This window comes from Trichechus manatus, unplaced genomic scaffold (genome assembly GCF_000243295.1).
Source record: "Trichechus manatus latirostris isolate Lorelei unplaced genomic scaffold, TriManLat1.0 scaffold00045, whole genome shotgun sequence".
Lineage (NCBI taxonomy): Eukaryota > Metazoa > Chordata > Mammalia > Sirenia > Trichechidae > Trichechus > Trichechus manatus.
The window spans coordinates 1,812,207-1,828,780 of NW_004443981.1; the positions used below are offsets into that span (position 1 = coordinate 1,812,207).

Here is a 16,574-nt window from a genome sequence, read left to right on the forward strand (position 1 = left end):
TATGCAGATGTCACAACATTGCTTGCTGAAAGTGAAGAGGACTTGAAGCACTTACTGATGAAGATTAAAGGCTACAGCCTTCAGTATGGATTGCATCTCAACATAAAGAAAACAAAAATCTTCACAACTGGACCAATAAGCAACATCATGATAAACAGAGAAAAGACTAAAGTCTTCAAGGATTTCATTTTACTTGGATCCACAATCAATGCCCATGGAAGCAACAGTCAAAAAATCAAAGGATGTACTGCACTGGGCAAATCTGCTGCAAACTAACTCTTTAAAGTGTTCAAAAGCAAAGATGTCACTTTGAGGACTAAGGTGCGCCAGACCCAAGCCATGGTATTCTCAATCGCCTCCTACACATGTGAAAGCTGGACAATGAATAAGGAAGACTGAAAAAGAACTGACACCTTTGAATTATGGTGTTGGTGAAGAGTATTAAATATACAATGGACTTCCAGAAGAATGAACAAGACTGTCTTGGAAGTTCAGTCACAATGCTCCTTAGAAGCGAAGATGAAGAGACTTTGCCTCAAGTACTTTGGACATGTTATCAGGAGGGACCAATCCCTGGAGAAGGACATCATGTTTGGTAAAGTAGAGGGTCAGCAAACGCGAGGAAGACCCTCAACGAGATGGATTGACACAGTGGCTGCAACAATGGGCTCAAGCATAACAATGATTGTAAGGATGGCGCAGGACCAGGCAGTGTTCCGTTCTGTTGTACACAGGGTAACTATGAGTCGGAACCAACTCAATGACACCTAACAACAAAGAGCAGAAGTGATATTCTGAACGTGTCCCTTAACGAATCACTGTGTGGGGAAAGAGGGGCAACCCATGTGTGCTATGGTGAGTATGGGGTAGAGGACAAGTTCACTATGATTCTTTAAATAATTTTCTAAAGGTCTTTATCACTGCAGTTATGCCTGCCTTCCTTGCACCACCACCCCCCATCCCTGAGACTAATTTTTGCAAATGTTTCAGTCGAGTTCATAATCTGGCACAATCATGGGCAGTAAGAGGAACAATCACAACCTATCATTTTGTCTCTCTATGGTGTCTTGTATGTTGCTATCATGCTGGAAGCTATGCCACCAGTATCTCAAAAATCAGCAGGCTCACCCATGGTGACAGGTTTCAGCAGATCTTTCAGACTAAGACATACTAAAAAGAAAGGCCTGGCAAGCTACTTCTGAAAAGTAGCCAATAAAACCCCTACAGATCACAAGAGGGTAATAGCTGATGTATTGCTGGAAGATGAGCCCCCTAGGTTGGAAGGCACTCTGAATACACAGTGGCCACAACCATGGACTCAAATATACCAACGATCGTAAAGATGGACAATGTTTCATTCTGTTGTACATGGGGTCACCATAAGCTGGAGCTTACCTGACGGCCACTAATAACAAGAAGAACTCAAGCAATCCCAACCCATCCCCAAGGAAGCTTCTTTTTACTGTGTTACATTTCTGTAGGATCTTAGTCACTCTGAGGTGTCAGCGAGAATAGTTAGTAAGGACTCAAGTTGTACTCTTCCTGTGGGTATTTGTCATATTTTATCAGGAGCCTCAGAGAGAATGAAAACAGTCTGAAACTTTCCTAAAGCTTCAGTTCAACTGGAGCAGAGGCTTTTATGTTCTTGTTGCTGTCATTTGGGGTAGAAGGCTCTGAAAACCTTAGGAAATTGCAGGACACTGCAGAAATGCTATCCTAAAAATAATTAATTCTATTTATTGAATACCCAATCACCGCCAGGCACTGTGCTAGGCTCTGTACATAGGTTACCTAATTTTCACAACAATATCACAAAGTGGGTACTTCTGCCTGTTTGACTGATGGGAAAGGGGATGCTCAAATTGAACAGCTTGGTTACTTGAGGTCACGTAGCTGGTGGCTGGCAGAGGTTGTTCTTTGAACATAAGACTGGCTAGCTCCACACATAAACTAGAGACTCCATCAGCCTGAGACCAGAAGAACTAGATGGTGCCCGGCTACCACTAATGACCGCCATGACAGGGAACACAACAGAGAGTCCCTGATAGAGCAGAAGAAAGGTGGGGTGCAGAACTCAAATTCTAGTAAGAAGACCAGACTTAACGGTCTGAGACTGGAGGAACCCCAGAAAGCATGGCCCCTGGATCCTCTATCAGCCCAGAACTAAAACAATTTCCGAGGCCAACTCTTCAGACAGGGATTGGACTGGACTGAGGGACGTAAAGTGATACTTGTGAGGAGTGTGCCTCTTAGCTCAAGTAGATACAAGAGACTAAACGGGCAGCTTCTGTCCGGAAGTGAGATGGGAAGGCAGAGAGGGTTAGGGGCTGGTTGAATGGACATGCGGAATCAGGGGTGGAAAGGAGGAGTGTGCTGTCACAATACAGGGAGAGCAATTAGAGTCACATAACAATGTGTGCATAAATTTTTGTATGGGAGACTAACTTGAAATGTAAACTTCTCTTAAACTACAACAATAAACAAACAAACAAATGAAAAAAGACTGGCCAGCTCCAACCTCTCCAAGTCATGCTGCCTACTTGGGGTGAAGGCAGGGGCAAGGAGCCTGCACTTAGAGCACCAAATAAGTACCAGGGAGCTACACAGATTGTCATCATCGAATCCTCGCAATAATCACCTCAGTCTTGCAAGGCTGTTTTCTTCCCCCTCTTATTTTAAAGTAGCTCAAACAGATTTATGTTAACGTTTCCAAAGTCATTCAGCACTTAGACAGTGAGGCAGGAAATGGACCCCAGTCTGCCTGATTTGAAAGGTGAGGTAATTTCTCCAATGTCTGCGTGCCACCATCTACAAAGGCCAACGGGAGAGCTGGGCGGGTAATGCCAGAAAAACACCGGCAGTGGGCTGAGGAAGAGATTTATTCTTGGAGGCTCACTCTGGTCAGTCATACAGGAACGACCGCACAGGCCACATTTACTCACCCGTGCAAGTTGGTGCCTACGCGTAAGTAGGCATACGCACGCGTGCCCACGATCTACCAACCCTCCCAACTCTGCCACGTGCCCTGCAGCAGGTCCTACCCAGAGATCTCAGCCACACCTCTGGTTGTCAAGGGGACCAAACATGAACACAAACTTGACCTCCTGCAGTTTACAGGTGGATGCTTTTAAGTTTACTTCTGAAACTCTGTAATGTGAACAGCTCGCTCAGAGTACCTTCTAAAAAATTCTTCATAAGTCTCTTGGCAGTTGTATAAAAATATTTCTAGACTTCCATCCAAGTGCAGCTAAACAGATCTTGAAGGGGAATGACTTTTCCAATTGTATTTTAAGACCAGCACTTTGATAAAAGTAGGCTCTGCGGTGCAATATGATCCAAGGCTGTTTACATTTTATAATCTAGCTGATAAAATTTAATAGACTAAAAAAACATTTTAAATGCTCAGAAAGTTACACTGTAAATAAATTTTCCTACTGAGTAATTATGATTGGTGCTATATATATATATATACTAGTCTATAGATACTAGTCTAAAATTCAGTTAAATTCGTAAATGAAATATTCATTCTGTTAAGGGGTGTTGTTGTTAGTTGCCACAGACTCGACTCCAACTCATGGTGACCCCATGTACAACAGAACAAAACACTGCCTGATCCTGCACCATCTTCATGATCCTTGGTATGCTCAAGTCCACTGTTGCAGCCACTGTGTATTCTGAGTGCCTTCCAACCTAGGGGACTCCTCTTCCAGCTCTGTATGAGACAATATTCTGTTGTGATCCATGGGCAGCGTTTTGTTCTGTTGAGCATGCGCTCACCATGAATCAGGGGCCTAACTGACGGCAGCTTGCAATAACAACTGGATAGTTACCTTGAGACATCATGTTTAGCTCATACAAACCCACCCAGCACCTGCTTGGCACAGAGGAAGCACTCAATGAAGAATGAAGCACGAACTAGCATGACATGTCCCCAGTTGGGCTGGCAGCTCCTTCTGACTTCCCCATTTCAGTTCAGAAGGCTGCCATTTTCTCAGGGTGGAACACTGGATGCTCATTAAAATCATTTTACTGACTCTTATTGAGAGAATAACTGAAATTAAAGCCAGACAGGAAAACACAGGCTGACTAACGCTTATGAGATTCCCAAGCCAGGCTAGACACTGACTCTATCTGAAGATGGGTAAGTAGAGATAGAATTGGAAATTTGGCAAATTTAGATTCTCAACAGACAGTGAAGCTCGGAATTGACCAAAGACTTCTTTTAAAATTGCATTTGCTCGAATTTTTTAACTAACTCAAGGGCATGCTCTCAGGACCACACATAACTTGAGTGATTGGAAAAGCCAAACAGCACCCTTTCAAAGTCATCTCTGGTTGTAAACAAAAAAGCGTGCTGCCTTTCTTATTATAGTTACATAATTATCTTTACAAATAGCTCACTGCAGAATGAGACAAGCAATGCCAAGAAAGAAGGGCCCTTCCTTGAAACCAAAGGACTCCCGGGCCAACACGGGACAGAAGGTAATTAGGACTTGGGGAGAATGTAGAGGGCTTTTTTTTTCCCTTTCTGTTATTACTAATTTTTTTTTTTTTGCACCGGGTGTGCCTGGGGGTAAAAATGAGGCGATTTATGCATTAGGCAGATGCCCTTGTTTGCAAAATGGACAAAAGAGTCAGCTTGTGGAGCAGATTAGACGAAAGAAGCCAAGAGCCCAGAGGCGGCAAGTTCCAACCAAATGGAAAGGAAACGGGTGGCGGAGGGCCAGTGTAAACCCGGACAAAACCTGAGGTCCAGGGGCCTTTATGTAGAGAAAACCCAAACCCGGTGCCATCCAGTCAATTCCAACTCACGGCTACCCTACAGGACAGAGCACAACCGCCCCATAGGGTTTCCCAGGCTGTAATCTTTACAGAAGCGGTCTGCCGCATCTTTCTCCTGTGGTGTAGCTGGTGGGCTGGAACCACAGACCTTTCTCGGTTAACAGCCTAGCACTTAACCATTGCACCACCAGGGCTCCTTGTACAGGGAGAAGTGAAGACCTAAACACCAGGAGCAACGACTAGACGCCATGGCCAGACAAGGAGTATGGTAGCAGACTCCCGGTTTTTCAGAAAGGAAAGGCACATGGGCTGGCAGGGAGAGATGGGAATGCTGAAAAGAAGAGGAGTTTGGGAGACTGCTTGTTTGAAGAGCTGTACAACTTTTCACCACGGATATACCTGCCTGGATTAATAATAAAAAACCTTCGGCATGCAACAGAGTAGAAGACCAAAAAACAGAAAATCCCAGCTTTTACTGAGTGTCTGCTAAGTGCCAGGCACTGTTCTAGATGCTCCCATTTTCACAGTTCTCATTTAATCTTTGCAAAGACTCTGGGAAACACTTACCTTAGCCCTAATGAGGCCCCAGGTCAGACAGATGGTACCCAGAGAGAGGGATTTGAACATAAGTTCTTTTGGTGTTAATCCCAGACTCTTCCATGAGGTTATTCGTGTGTCTGCTCTGTACACAAAATTTTAGAGCAAGGGTATATACCAAGTTTGGAATTAGTGAGCTGGGTAACTCCTCAGAGAAGCAGTCCTGTTTACAAGGAATCAGAAGTTGTTGAATAAAGAGGTGAACAAATTGTCTTTCAGATGTATATATTAATCCAGCTGGGGCTTGGGCATCCCCAGTCTGCTGTCCTGCTCTGATCATTACTAGCCCCGGCAAATGGACAACAGAAGTTCCAGCAGCAAAGAATTCTCAGATCTGCAGTTTTGTATAGTGCTACAATAGCTAACTTGATGGGGAATTTATCATGAACTGTTTTTCATGCCTTACTAAAATGAATTCATTTAAACCTCACAAGAACCCCCATGAGATTAGGTATTATTATTATTCCCACATAGAGGCTAAAACCAAGTTGCCCAAGAAGCCGAGCCAGGGTTCAGGACCCAGGTCGCCTTGAGTCTACGATACATTGTATCACTAGGATCATGAGACCTTCAGAAATACCTGGCTTGGGGACCGGGATCTTCAGCCAGGTCACCACAACTCTCTCTCCTCTCCTTGGACCCTCTGTAGACACAGCTGGTTGAAGGTGGTACTCTTTATCCACTGAGCTAGAACTAAGCCTCAAAATCCATTTCAACCTATTTTCAGTGCTAGCACTCTGAAAGAAAGCCCCTCTGCCATCCCTGAGGTTCCCTCCTTCATTTACAGGTAAGAGAACAAAGCCCCAGAGGTGCTATGTGGCTTGACCAAAGTCACAAAGTTTGTTCACTGGCAGGGCTGGGACCAGAACCCAAGTCCCCTGACTTTTAATTCGGTGCTCCTCCATCTGCTATAACTTGTTCCTGATACAGTGCCTGCTTTCTCTTGAGCCTTTTATGGTATGAAAACAACCAAAGTGAGATATTGCCTACATTTTAGTTATAAAAATACCTAACAGAGTTATGGGAGGGCAGCAAGGGGTGTGGAGAGTGGGTGGAACACAGTGTCACTCCCAGGAAAAGACCTCCATGAAGCCAACCTAGAACTTGGGAAACTGACATTCCCCAAAGCACGTCATCTAATGATCATAATCGACTTCGAGATGCACATTCCCCAGCAGCGAGCACATGTGTGAGCACACAGGAACGACACACATCTGACTGCAGAAGAGCCGGTTTCCTTTTTCCTATTTGTTTTCGGGCCTGCAGCAGCACAGCCCTGCTCTGTGCCCTGAAAACACCTTCAAAGGATTTCTTTCCACGTCATTAGCTCGTCCAGTGGCTTGTCAGAGCGAATGGAAATAAAATTCTGTTATGCATGTTATAGAACTTACTTTAATTCCACTGCTGCATTCTATGGAAACAGATTTAATAACAATTAGTGGCCCATGTTAGAGTGATGGAAAAAAGAGAGGCGGGAGAGCAGGTTGGGAAGGATGCGGCAGGTGTCAAGTCAGTAATTGGGAAGGTCTGCAGTAAGCAGTAGCTGCATCAGCGCTGATGGCGGTAAGCGTCTTAGAGAAGGCAGCTGGAGCAGCCTTTTAAAAGAAGAGCCCAGGGCATGTTGTCTGACCCCAGGGTAGGCTGTAAGTGGTGAGGGCAGGACCTCAGCCTCCCTGGGTAACTCCAGTGCCCGACACACAGACACGCATAACAAATGAAAGCTCACTGGTGGAGTGGAGTCCCTGGGTGTTGCCAACAGTTAAGTGCTCAGAAGCTGACCAAAAGGCTGGCGGTTGGAGTCCACCCAGAAGCACCTTGGAAGAAAGGTCAGGAAACTACTTCTGTAAAAGCTGCCACTGAAAACCCTACAGGAGCACAGTTCTATTCTGACACATGTGAGTTGGAACCTACTCAATGGCAACTGGTTTTGGGTTTACAGGTGGGGTACTGCAGGTGGGCCCAGGGAATATGTGCTCAGAGAAAGAGCTGGAAATATAGGAGCTAGCTGGCCAAAATGGTCAGCGGTGTGGAGGTGTAAAGGCAGCAGCTTCTCTCTGAACAGAACTCTCTGGGGAGCTCGGAGGCCTGCGGGGCCTGCAAAGATCAAAAGAGCAGCAGTGGAAGGTAAGTTCAGCTGTAGCTTGTAGCAACTTTTCACAGAAGGCAGGAAGCTAACAAGAAAAGAGATGTGATATGTCATTCTGGGAAGAAATCATCAGGGACCGGAGGAACGGTCAGGCCAGGGGTGAGGAATGTCTTTAATTATGAATCATTGACTCATTAAAATAATTCATCCGAGGGTGATGTTTCAACGAAGTAACCTAGTTCAAAGTTTGAAGGGTGAATGGAATGGAAGGGGCGAGATAGGGAGTTTGGAAAGGGAAAACAAGATGCTTTACTCTGTTTTTCGGTTAAGAAAATCAAAAACATTATTAAGCTAATTAAATTATTACACTCATACAAATGCACTTCACGTACAGAGAGGCAATAACATAAGAGCCATACAGATACACACAGACAGGACAGTCGGGGACACCTGCCAGGTGGCCACTCCTGCAAGTCTCCGAATAAGCCACACTTCTGTGCGGGCCTGTCCTGGGCCCCCTTTAAGCAAAGGGCTTGTCCGCTTCTGGCGCTCTGCTGGGTTTGTATTGTACAAGAATTGAAGTGCTCTCTGGTCTACTGAAACTGCTAAAATACTCAAATTGTCTCTAGCAGCCTAAATGGCATTTAAAATAAATACTGTGAATTCATGAAACGACCAATTACGTTAAGTACCCCTACCTGGTGTAATCCAAACCAAATTTTACCCCATTATCCTCAAAACTGAGAGGCGATTCTGTAGGGAGTTCTACAAGAACCAAAATGCAGACGCCATGCTCTTAGGGCCAAGGAGGACTTGGAGTACCTCCAGTTAATTGTTGCAATTGGTTTGGTACCGGGAAAATAAACATCCGACGTGTCTGTCCGCCAGCTTAGAAACCAAACAACCACTAGACAACATAAACTGGCTCTCCATGGTAACGCCTCTGCCATTTTGTCCCACTCACTGCAGGTTTTGCCTTCCATTACTTCCTCCTTGGACAGCACATTATTTTTCTCACCGCACGTCTCTGGGCATGTGACACGGTTATTCAAAAGTGTTTATGAATCACTCATTCTCCACACCTACCACATAAAGCCCCAGTCACTATGCTCGCTGGGATCCTGCCCTCTCTTGTCTGTGGGCTCCTGTGGCTCCCTCTTCTTAGGCTGCCCTTTTTTCCTATTTCCACACACACACATCGACCTATTTGACAAGGCCTGGTTCAAGTGTCCATTCTCCCAAGAAGTGACAGGCTCTATGCTCTCATGGTCCAGACAAAGGGAAGTCTCCCTCCTCTTGCCTTCTTTAAATCTCAACCTCTGGGGCCAGTCCATGCAGCAGGTTCTCTCCCACCACCTATAGCCCAGGTCAGCCAGTCCTGCTTGTGACTTGGGGCCCATGGTCAGGCTGGACCTCTGCTGGCCAGTCCCTAGGGCCCAACATCTTACAGAGGCTCCTGTATCACTCCAAGTTCTAGGCACTGGGTTCTTTTGGGGCTAATGTCCTGCTGGCCCTCAACCTCAGTCCCTGTGGCTGGAACCTATTAACAGAGTTCTTCCCTAGTCTGATTACCTAGAATATTTCCTCCCCTTTCTAGAGAGGAAAAGAAGGAATGCATGCATATTTCGAAGTTGTAAGGTATAAAGATGAGAAAATAAGCATAGATCAGGTATATTTTCTTCTACGTTATTCTAACCCTGAAACTTTCACTGGCGTGAATGGGCCAGTTCCTTCTTTATACTCATATCTTTATTTGTAATACTCTTGCTTGAAGGCATTAAAAACTTCTTGATGACCCACCACCACTCACAAAAGGAATTCAAAAGTATTCATTAAGAAGAACATGCACATATTTCAAAAAATCTTATCACAAGAAGTGTTTCAGGAACTACAGATACAGATAGAGCAAATGAAGAAACATTACAGAGAAAAATTCATCTTCCTAAGTCCCCACCCACACTCCCAAACTCTCACCAAGATTCTCCTCATTTTCAAATGTACAAAAAACTAATGGGTTGTATTTAATTGGATGTGGATTCAATGAGCATCTGTAATAGTTTAATTCTCAAAACCTAGAGTAATTAGGGGAATTTTTAACCCCCATCAGGAGAAAAAAGTCTCCCACCCATGAGACAGAATCTCATAGTGCAATCACCCAACTTCAGAAACCTTACTGATGTTTCCCTTATGCTGCTGTCCTGCAGAAAGAAAGAAACAAACAAAACTAATATGCTTAGAGCAATGGTACCTAATGTGGAATTGAATGAATATAGGATTTTTTCCTGTAAGAAAAGGCTCTAAGAAAACAAAATTCCTTTTCTGAAAATAATCCCAACTTGAATGATATTCACATCATTGCTATAGTTCTAGAGTAAAAACAAAGATGTTCATAATTTTGCGATTCACTTGAAAAAGCCAAAGCCTCAGCATAATCAGTTCCTATTTATACTACTGGAAGGGAGAACAGAACACATTTTTTTAAAATTATGTATTAATTTTTGAGAGTGGAGGGAGTCCTTATTATTTTTTTAAACATTCAGGATAGCAACTGTGCTCATTAAAATTAGGATTAATCAAACTGCCTAAATTTCACCTGTGCCAAGCAAAAAATGCAAGGAAATTCTTAAGTTTTTCACAGGCTATTCAAAAAGACAATATGTAACTGCATGGCCTATAAAACAACAGTGTGCTGAAGTTGCTTATGATTGTTCGAGCCACTCCTGAAACCTGAAGATAAATGTCCACTTTCTAAAGCTGACTTACATTCCTCCCACATGTGGCTGGTTCTCAGAATGTACTTTTAAGGAAAAGACCCTTAACATCAATAAACCAACCGACATGCACTAAAAACCCTTCACCATAAGCCAGTACAGTTCTAAAGCTCTCGGTACAACCAAATCCATTTGCTTTTGGCCAGTCATGCCACTCAACTCCTAGTCAATTAACAGAGGCTAAAAGGGTTAGGAGCTTGAAGACCCTTGGGACTCAGCCGGTTCCAGCTTTTCCACTCAGCAGATATCCAAAACAGCAGACAATCAAAAAACAAGTCCTAAAAGTATTTAGAATGCAACTTATTGCTATTTTTAACAGTTTGTTTTTCTTTAACTTAGTTTTGTGATTTTAAAAGTAGAAATGAAAGGCAGTTCATATTCCTTGAACACTTTGGATGGTGCAAGGCAGCTGATGACTGGCTAGGCAACAGGCAGGGTGTCCCTTTGCAGGATAAACCATAGTCAACCTTCCAGGCACACATGGACATTAAAGATAGCAAGGAATAAGCGTACCTCCACAACGAAAAAAGTGCCAGACACCTAAGACGTCCCTTGTTAGCCCAAGCATTGGAAACATGTAAAGGTGTTTACTTTTATCAACCCATTTACGCTACTGTCACATCCTAACTGCCACGTAATCCTAATTTCACCAAGCAATCAAATACCGCTGGAATATGGCACCAGTGAGAGCAGACCAAAGATGCAATCCTTAGAAGCCTGGTTTCAGACTAACAATCCACAGCTATCAAGAGACTTGACTAGGAAGAAATAAACAGAGCTGGACCAACAGACCCAACCCGCAGCACTCACTTCTCCGAAGTGTGCCCACTGCTGAGCAGGGCACACTGCCCTGATGGACACCAAGCACAAAGGAGGAATCAAGCGTGGTGGGAAGGAGGGGGGTGCTCTAGAGACCTACCTTGCAGAAGGGCTCCGTTTCTCTTAAAGAAGGTGCTGCCCGGCCAGATGGGTGGACCTGATGTGCTGAAACAAAACAGAAACAAGCATAAGCCGATCTGATCTCATTTACACTCACCTCTACTCCCAACAACCCCTTCTCCAAACACATTCGCTCAAAATGGCCTCAAAACATTTCTCCAATTACCAGTACAACTAGATGGTGCCCAGCTACCACCACAGACTGCTCTGACAGGGATCACAATAGTGGGTCCCAGACAGACTTTTAGAAAAATGTAGAACAAAATTCTAACTCAAAAAAAGACTAGACTTACTAGCTTGACAAAGACTGGAGAAACCCTGAGAGTATGGCCCAGATACCCTTTTAATTCAATAATGAAGTCACTCCAGAGGTTCACCTTTTAGCCAAAGATTAGACAGATCCATAGGACAAAACGAGACTAAAGGGGCACACCAGCCCAGAGGCAAGGACTAGAAGGCAGGAAGGGACAGGAAAGCTGGTAATAGGGAACCCAAGGTCGAGAAGGGAGAGTACTGACATGTCATGGGGTTGTTAACCAATGTCATAAAATAATATGTGTACTGTTTAATGAGAAGCTAGTTCTGTAAACCTTCATCTAAAACACAATAAAGAAAAAAAAAAAACATTTCCCCAATTATACATTATTTAGACTCTCTGAAAACACATCTTTAAAAACCATTAGGTTGGTTTTGATTACAAACAGCCTGCATATTTAACAGTGCAGAAACTGTCCACATAAATATTCTTATCTACAGCATCCTGGTTGCCAGCCTGACACTGCTCCCTCCTGGGCTCTGAAATCATCTGTCAGGTAACAAAACCAAGTGGCAAATTCATATGGTTCAGTGTCATAGCTTATAACTCAAGGGTATGTGGCGACATGCTCGTAATTTTACGAATTTCTGCGGCAAAGAATTCCTGCCCATGTATTATGAGACCAAAGGGGTCTGTCAACAATTCTTGACACCATGTGCCTGTTATAAATGCAAACTTGCTTTTCTTAGCATTTCAACCCCCAGATCCTTAATATCCAGAAATCACCTTGTTCGACTTCCTCCTTAACCCACAGCCTCTTGTTTCTAACTCTGTTTTCAATTTTTTGGCTTAAAATGTTGCCTTCCATCCCCTACAAAACATTTTGCAGATAGGTTACCATCCACAGTCTGGAAACAGGATAAGCAAGGAAATAAGAAAAATCAATATATCACAAAGACACTTACTGAATTTGCAGAGGAACATTTTCACTGTTTTAAGACATTCAGTGAAAAACTTCATCACCAAGCCGGCCTTTGTAAAATACCCTTAAAGTGGAAAGTAGGCTATTCTAAATCAAGGATTGGTGGAGATTAATGTTAGAAAGCAAAAGCACTTAGCCACAAATGTTACTACGTCCAAACCAAGAGCCAGTATAAATTACTTTCACCAAAATAGTACATGGCAAATGATATTGGTTAAGTACTATCAATCGCCTTCAACAATAAAAAATCAAAATTGGTCTGGATACTCTATTTGTAAGTTCAGCACGTGCGCACGTACACCAACACACGTAAACACACATGGAATAAGACATCGGAAGGCTTATACATTGAAGGCTTCACCAGTCAACAAAGCTCTCTGGTACTGCAGGATAGCAATACTGTTAACAAGAAGAAGGAATGTCAACGAAACATTCTGTTGACTGGAATTTCATTGCCAGAGGTACAAATAGCATAGCACGTACAGGGATATACTACATGATTGGGGAGGAGAAATGGAGCAAAGAAGAAAAGAACTACAGCATAAAAATACCATCAAACATCAAAATAGTGTCAAATGTTAGCTAGCAAGCATACACTATGCACCTTGATGTAAATGAAGTTTTATGTTTTCTTTGGTTTTACTTTGTTTGGGGCCCACTATACTCAGAGTGAGTCCCTGGGTGCCACATATGGTTAAGAACTCAACTACTAGCTGAAAGGCTGGCAGTATGAAGCCACCCGGAGGTGCTCTGGAAGAGAGACCTGGTGATCTGCTTCCTAAACATCACAGCCTTGAAAACCCTACAGAGCAGTTCTCCTCTGCACACATGGGGTCACCAGGAGTCAGAACTGACTCAATGGCAATTAACAACAACAATATACTCAGGGTAAACGAGGCAGTGGTGACTCAGTGGTAGAATTCCCGCCTTCCATGCAGAAGATGCAGGTTCTACTTCTGCCCAATGCACCTCAAGTGCAGCCACCACCCGTCTATCAGCAGAGGCCTGTGTGTTGCTATGATGCTCGTCTTAGTTATTTAGTGCTTCTATAACAGAAATACCGTTAAGTGGATGGCTTTAACAAAGAGAAATTTATTGTCTCACAGTCTAGGAGGCTAGAAGTCCAAATTCAGCGTGCCAGCTCCTGGAGAAGGCTTTCTCTCTCTGTTGGCTCTGGGGGAAGGTCCTTGTCATCAGTCTACCCCTGGTCTAGGGGCTTCTCAGCACAGGGACCCTGCGTCCAAAGGACATGCGCTCCTGCCTCTTCTTGCTTGGTAGTAAAGAGGTTCCCCTGTGTCTCTGTTCTTTTCTCTCTTTTATATCTCAAAAGAGGCTGACTCAAGATACAACTGATTTTGAGTCCTGACTCATTAACATAACTACCTCTGATCCTGCCTCATTAACATCATAGAGGTAGGATTTATAACACACAGGAAAATAACATCGGATGATGAAATGGTAGGTAATCATACAATACTAGGAATCATGGCCTAGCCAAATCGGCACACATTTGTGGGGGACACAACTTAATCCACAGTGATGCTAAACTGGTTTCAGCGGAGCTTCCAGACTAAGATGGACCAGGAAGAAAAGCCTGGAGATCTGCTTCCAAAAATCAGCCAATGAAAACTCTGTGAATCACAATGGTCCAATCTGCAACCAATCATGGGGATGGCACAGGACCAGGCCGCATTTCATTCCACCGTGCATGGGGTCACCATGAATCAATGGTAGCTAACAACAACAACATACTCAGAGTAAGCGAGAACGACACATCTCAGCTATGACTTTCCCTGCAGCCTTGACTCCCAGCTCTGGCAGCTGTGGCCTGAGTTGCCCAGGACAACAGTGGTCTGAGCTGTGGTCTCTCAGCTGCAGGACGGTGGCAGCAAGCTGGTTTCTCTTCCATCTGCCTCCTTCCCTGTTCCACTTTTGGGCTTTTTAATGCTCAAAGTTGCATGAAGAATAATGTGCAGGAAAACGCTTAAGATTATCTTTTAACAACTCTAGCTAGCTCCCGAGATTTTACCATCTTATTTCTATAAGAAAGCAGGAAACAGCAAGCTGGCTGTTGCCAATACTAAATCACCTGATTTATAAAGATATCTAAAAACTGAGGACATCATTACAGAGGAGTTGGTGCTTCCAGAGAATTCAATAATTGAGCATTACTGCAGGAGCCTGAATATCCAGCTTACTTCCATTCAAATCTCCTCTTTATCCTGACCTTGATTTGGATGAAAACTGAGGAGACGCCAGGGATGGAGCAAACACGGGAAACTGAGGTCATGTAAATCCAGTGGTTTAGATACGAAAATTTCTTTGTGTGATAAAAAATCTACCTAGAGATTTCTACAACATCCTTTTAATGTACTTAAGTTGCTGATCAGTATTCTACAGCCATTCTGCTGTGCTGACCATCTGATCTCTACTCCAGTGGAGGACTGGACTGGCCCACTCACATGCTCTGACCTGGCCCTGATGTAACTGATGAATTCACAGGTAGTCTCTTTGTCGCACAGAGTAAGCTAAGCTGGTTCTGTCACGCCAACAGCAAAGCTTTTGAGTTCATCAGCCCCGTATTCTACACACTCTTCTTTACATGGACGGTCCCTCGAAATGACATCTTCCTAACTTGTCAGGAGATTCAAGGATTTATTAAGTGCTTGGTGCTGAGAAATACATGGAAAAAAAAAAAATACGGCCTCTAGGGGTCCCTTAGTGGCACACAATTAAGGTTAAGTGCTCGGCTACTAACCAAAAGGTTGGCAGTTCGAGTTCACCAGAGGTGCCTCAGAAGAAAGGCCTGGAAACCTACTTCCAAAAGGTCACAGCCATTGAAAACACTATGGAGCACACCGTTCTACTTTGACACACATGAGGTCACCATGAGTCTGAATTGACTTGACAGCAAATGGTTGGTTGGTTGGTTGGTTAAGAACTTACTATCAAAATGACCTAGCTCCAACCTCCTATGATTCTATAGAAAAAGACAAGAAATGCCTATAGAAAGGCCCAGTGGCTATGGCTCCCAGGGTTGTAAGTTAGGGAAGCAGTGAACTGATTATTTTCCTCCACCTGCAGTCATCCCTGGCTCACTGGCCTTTAAAGCTCAAAGTTAATTAAAAAAATAATAGTAATAACTCATATCCAAGCACTTAACAGTGTATATTAACTAGAAGAATTTAGAGAAGAAACAATTCATTAGGGCCTTTGTGGAAGAAACTAGAACCATACTGCAAACCACCCATTCATTGTGGCAAGTCAAGGGGTACGGTATTGTGATTGAATTGTGTACCCCCAAGATACGTACTGAGGTCCTGGCCCATATATCTGTGGATGTGGTCTTACATGGAATAGGGTTGTCTGTGTTATGTTAGTTAGATCATTCCCGAGTAGGGTGGGTCCTAAACCTAATCACTTCTGAGTTATGAAAAGAACAGAAGAGACACAGACATACACACTGGGGAAAGACAGATGCCAAGGAAAGCTAAAGAATGACAAGGAACTCCTGAGGCTACTGACAAAGAAGGACCTCCCCCTAGAGCAATGCTCTGAATTCGGACTTCTGGCCTCCTGTACTCTGAGAAAATAAATTTCTGTTCTTTAAAGGCACCCACATGTGGTATTTTTTTGTCACAGCAGTAGTTAACTACCACAAGGGGATAGGATGAGTAGGGGAAGCAGGGGTGCTCTCCATACTCAGTCACGTCAATAGCCTCTCCCACCCACTGCCGTTGATTCAATGCCGACTCATAGCGACCCAATAGGGTTTCCAAGGCTGTAAATCTCTATGGAAGCGGACTGCCACATCCTTCTCCTGTGGAGCCACTGGTGGTTTCGAACTGCCAACCTTTCAGTGAGCAGTTGATTGCTTTAATCACTGCACCACCAGGGCTCCTTTAAATGGCCTCTTAGGGCCGGTTAAAGTCATAGGGCAACATGTGTACTAACTGTTTAATGAGAAACTACTTTGTTCTGTAAACCTTCATCTAAAGTGAGAACAGCAGCACAATTGGAAGAGTGTAGTCGATGTCACTGAACTCTGCATGTAGAAATGTTTGCAATGTTGTATCTTTGGCTATGTATATTTTCACCAAAAAAAAAAAAAGGTCGAGAAGGGAGAGGGTTGACATGTTGTGGGGTTGTTAACCAATGTCA

The 16,574-nt window shown here is 43.8% G+C and overlaps 1 protein-coding gene across 7 annotated transcripts in view; it reads right to left on the minus strand.

The window, feature by feature from the left end:
- The window catches only part of FOXN3 (forkhead box N3), a 454,396-nt gene that overhangs the window by 116,968 nt on the left and 320,854 nt on the right, over positions 1-16,574 (minus strand). For all 7 annotated transcript variants that reach the window (XM_023731693.1, XM_023731689.1, XM_023731694.1 and 4 more), the window contains one exon: positions 11,156-11,220. In XM_023731693.1, the coding sequence (XP_023587461.1) occupies positions 11,156-11,220 (65 nt within the window). The remainder of the gene's footprint in view (positions 1-11,155; positions 11,221-16,574) is intronic.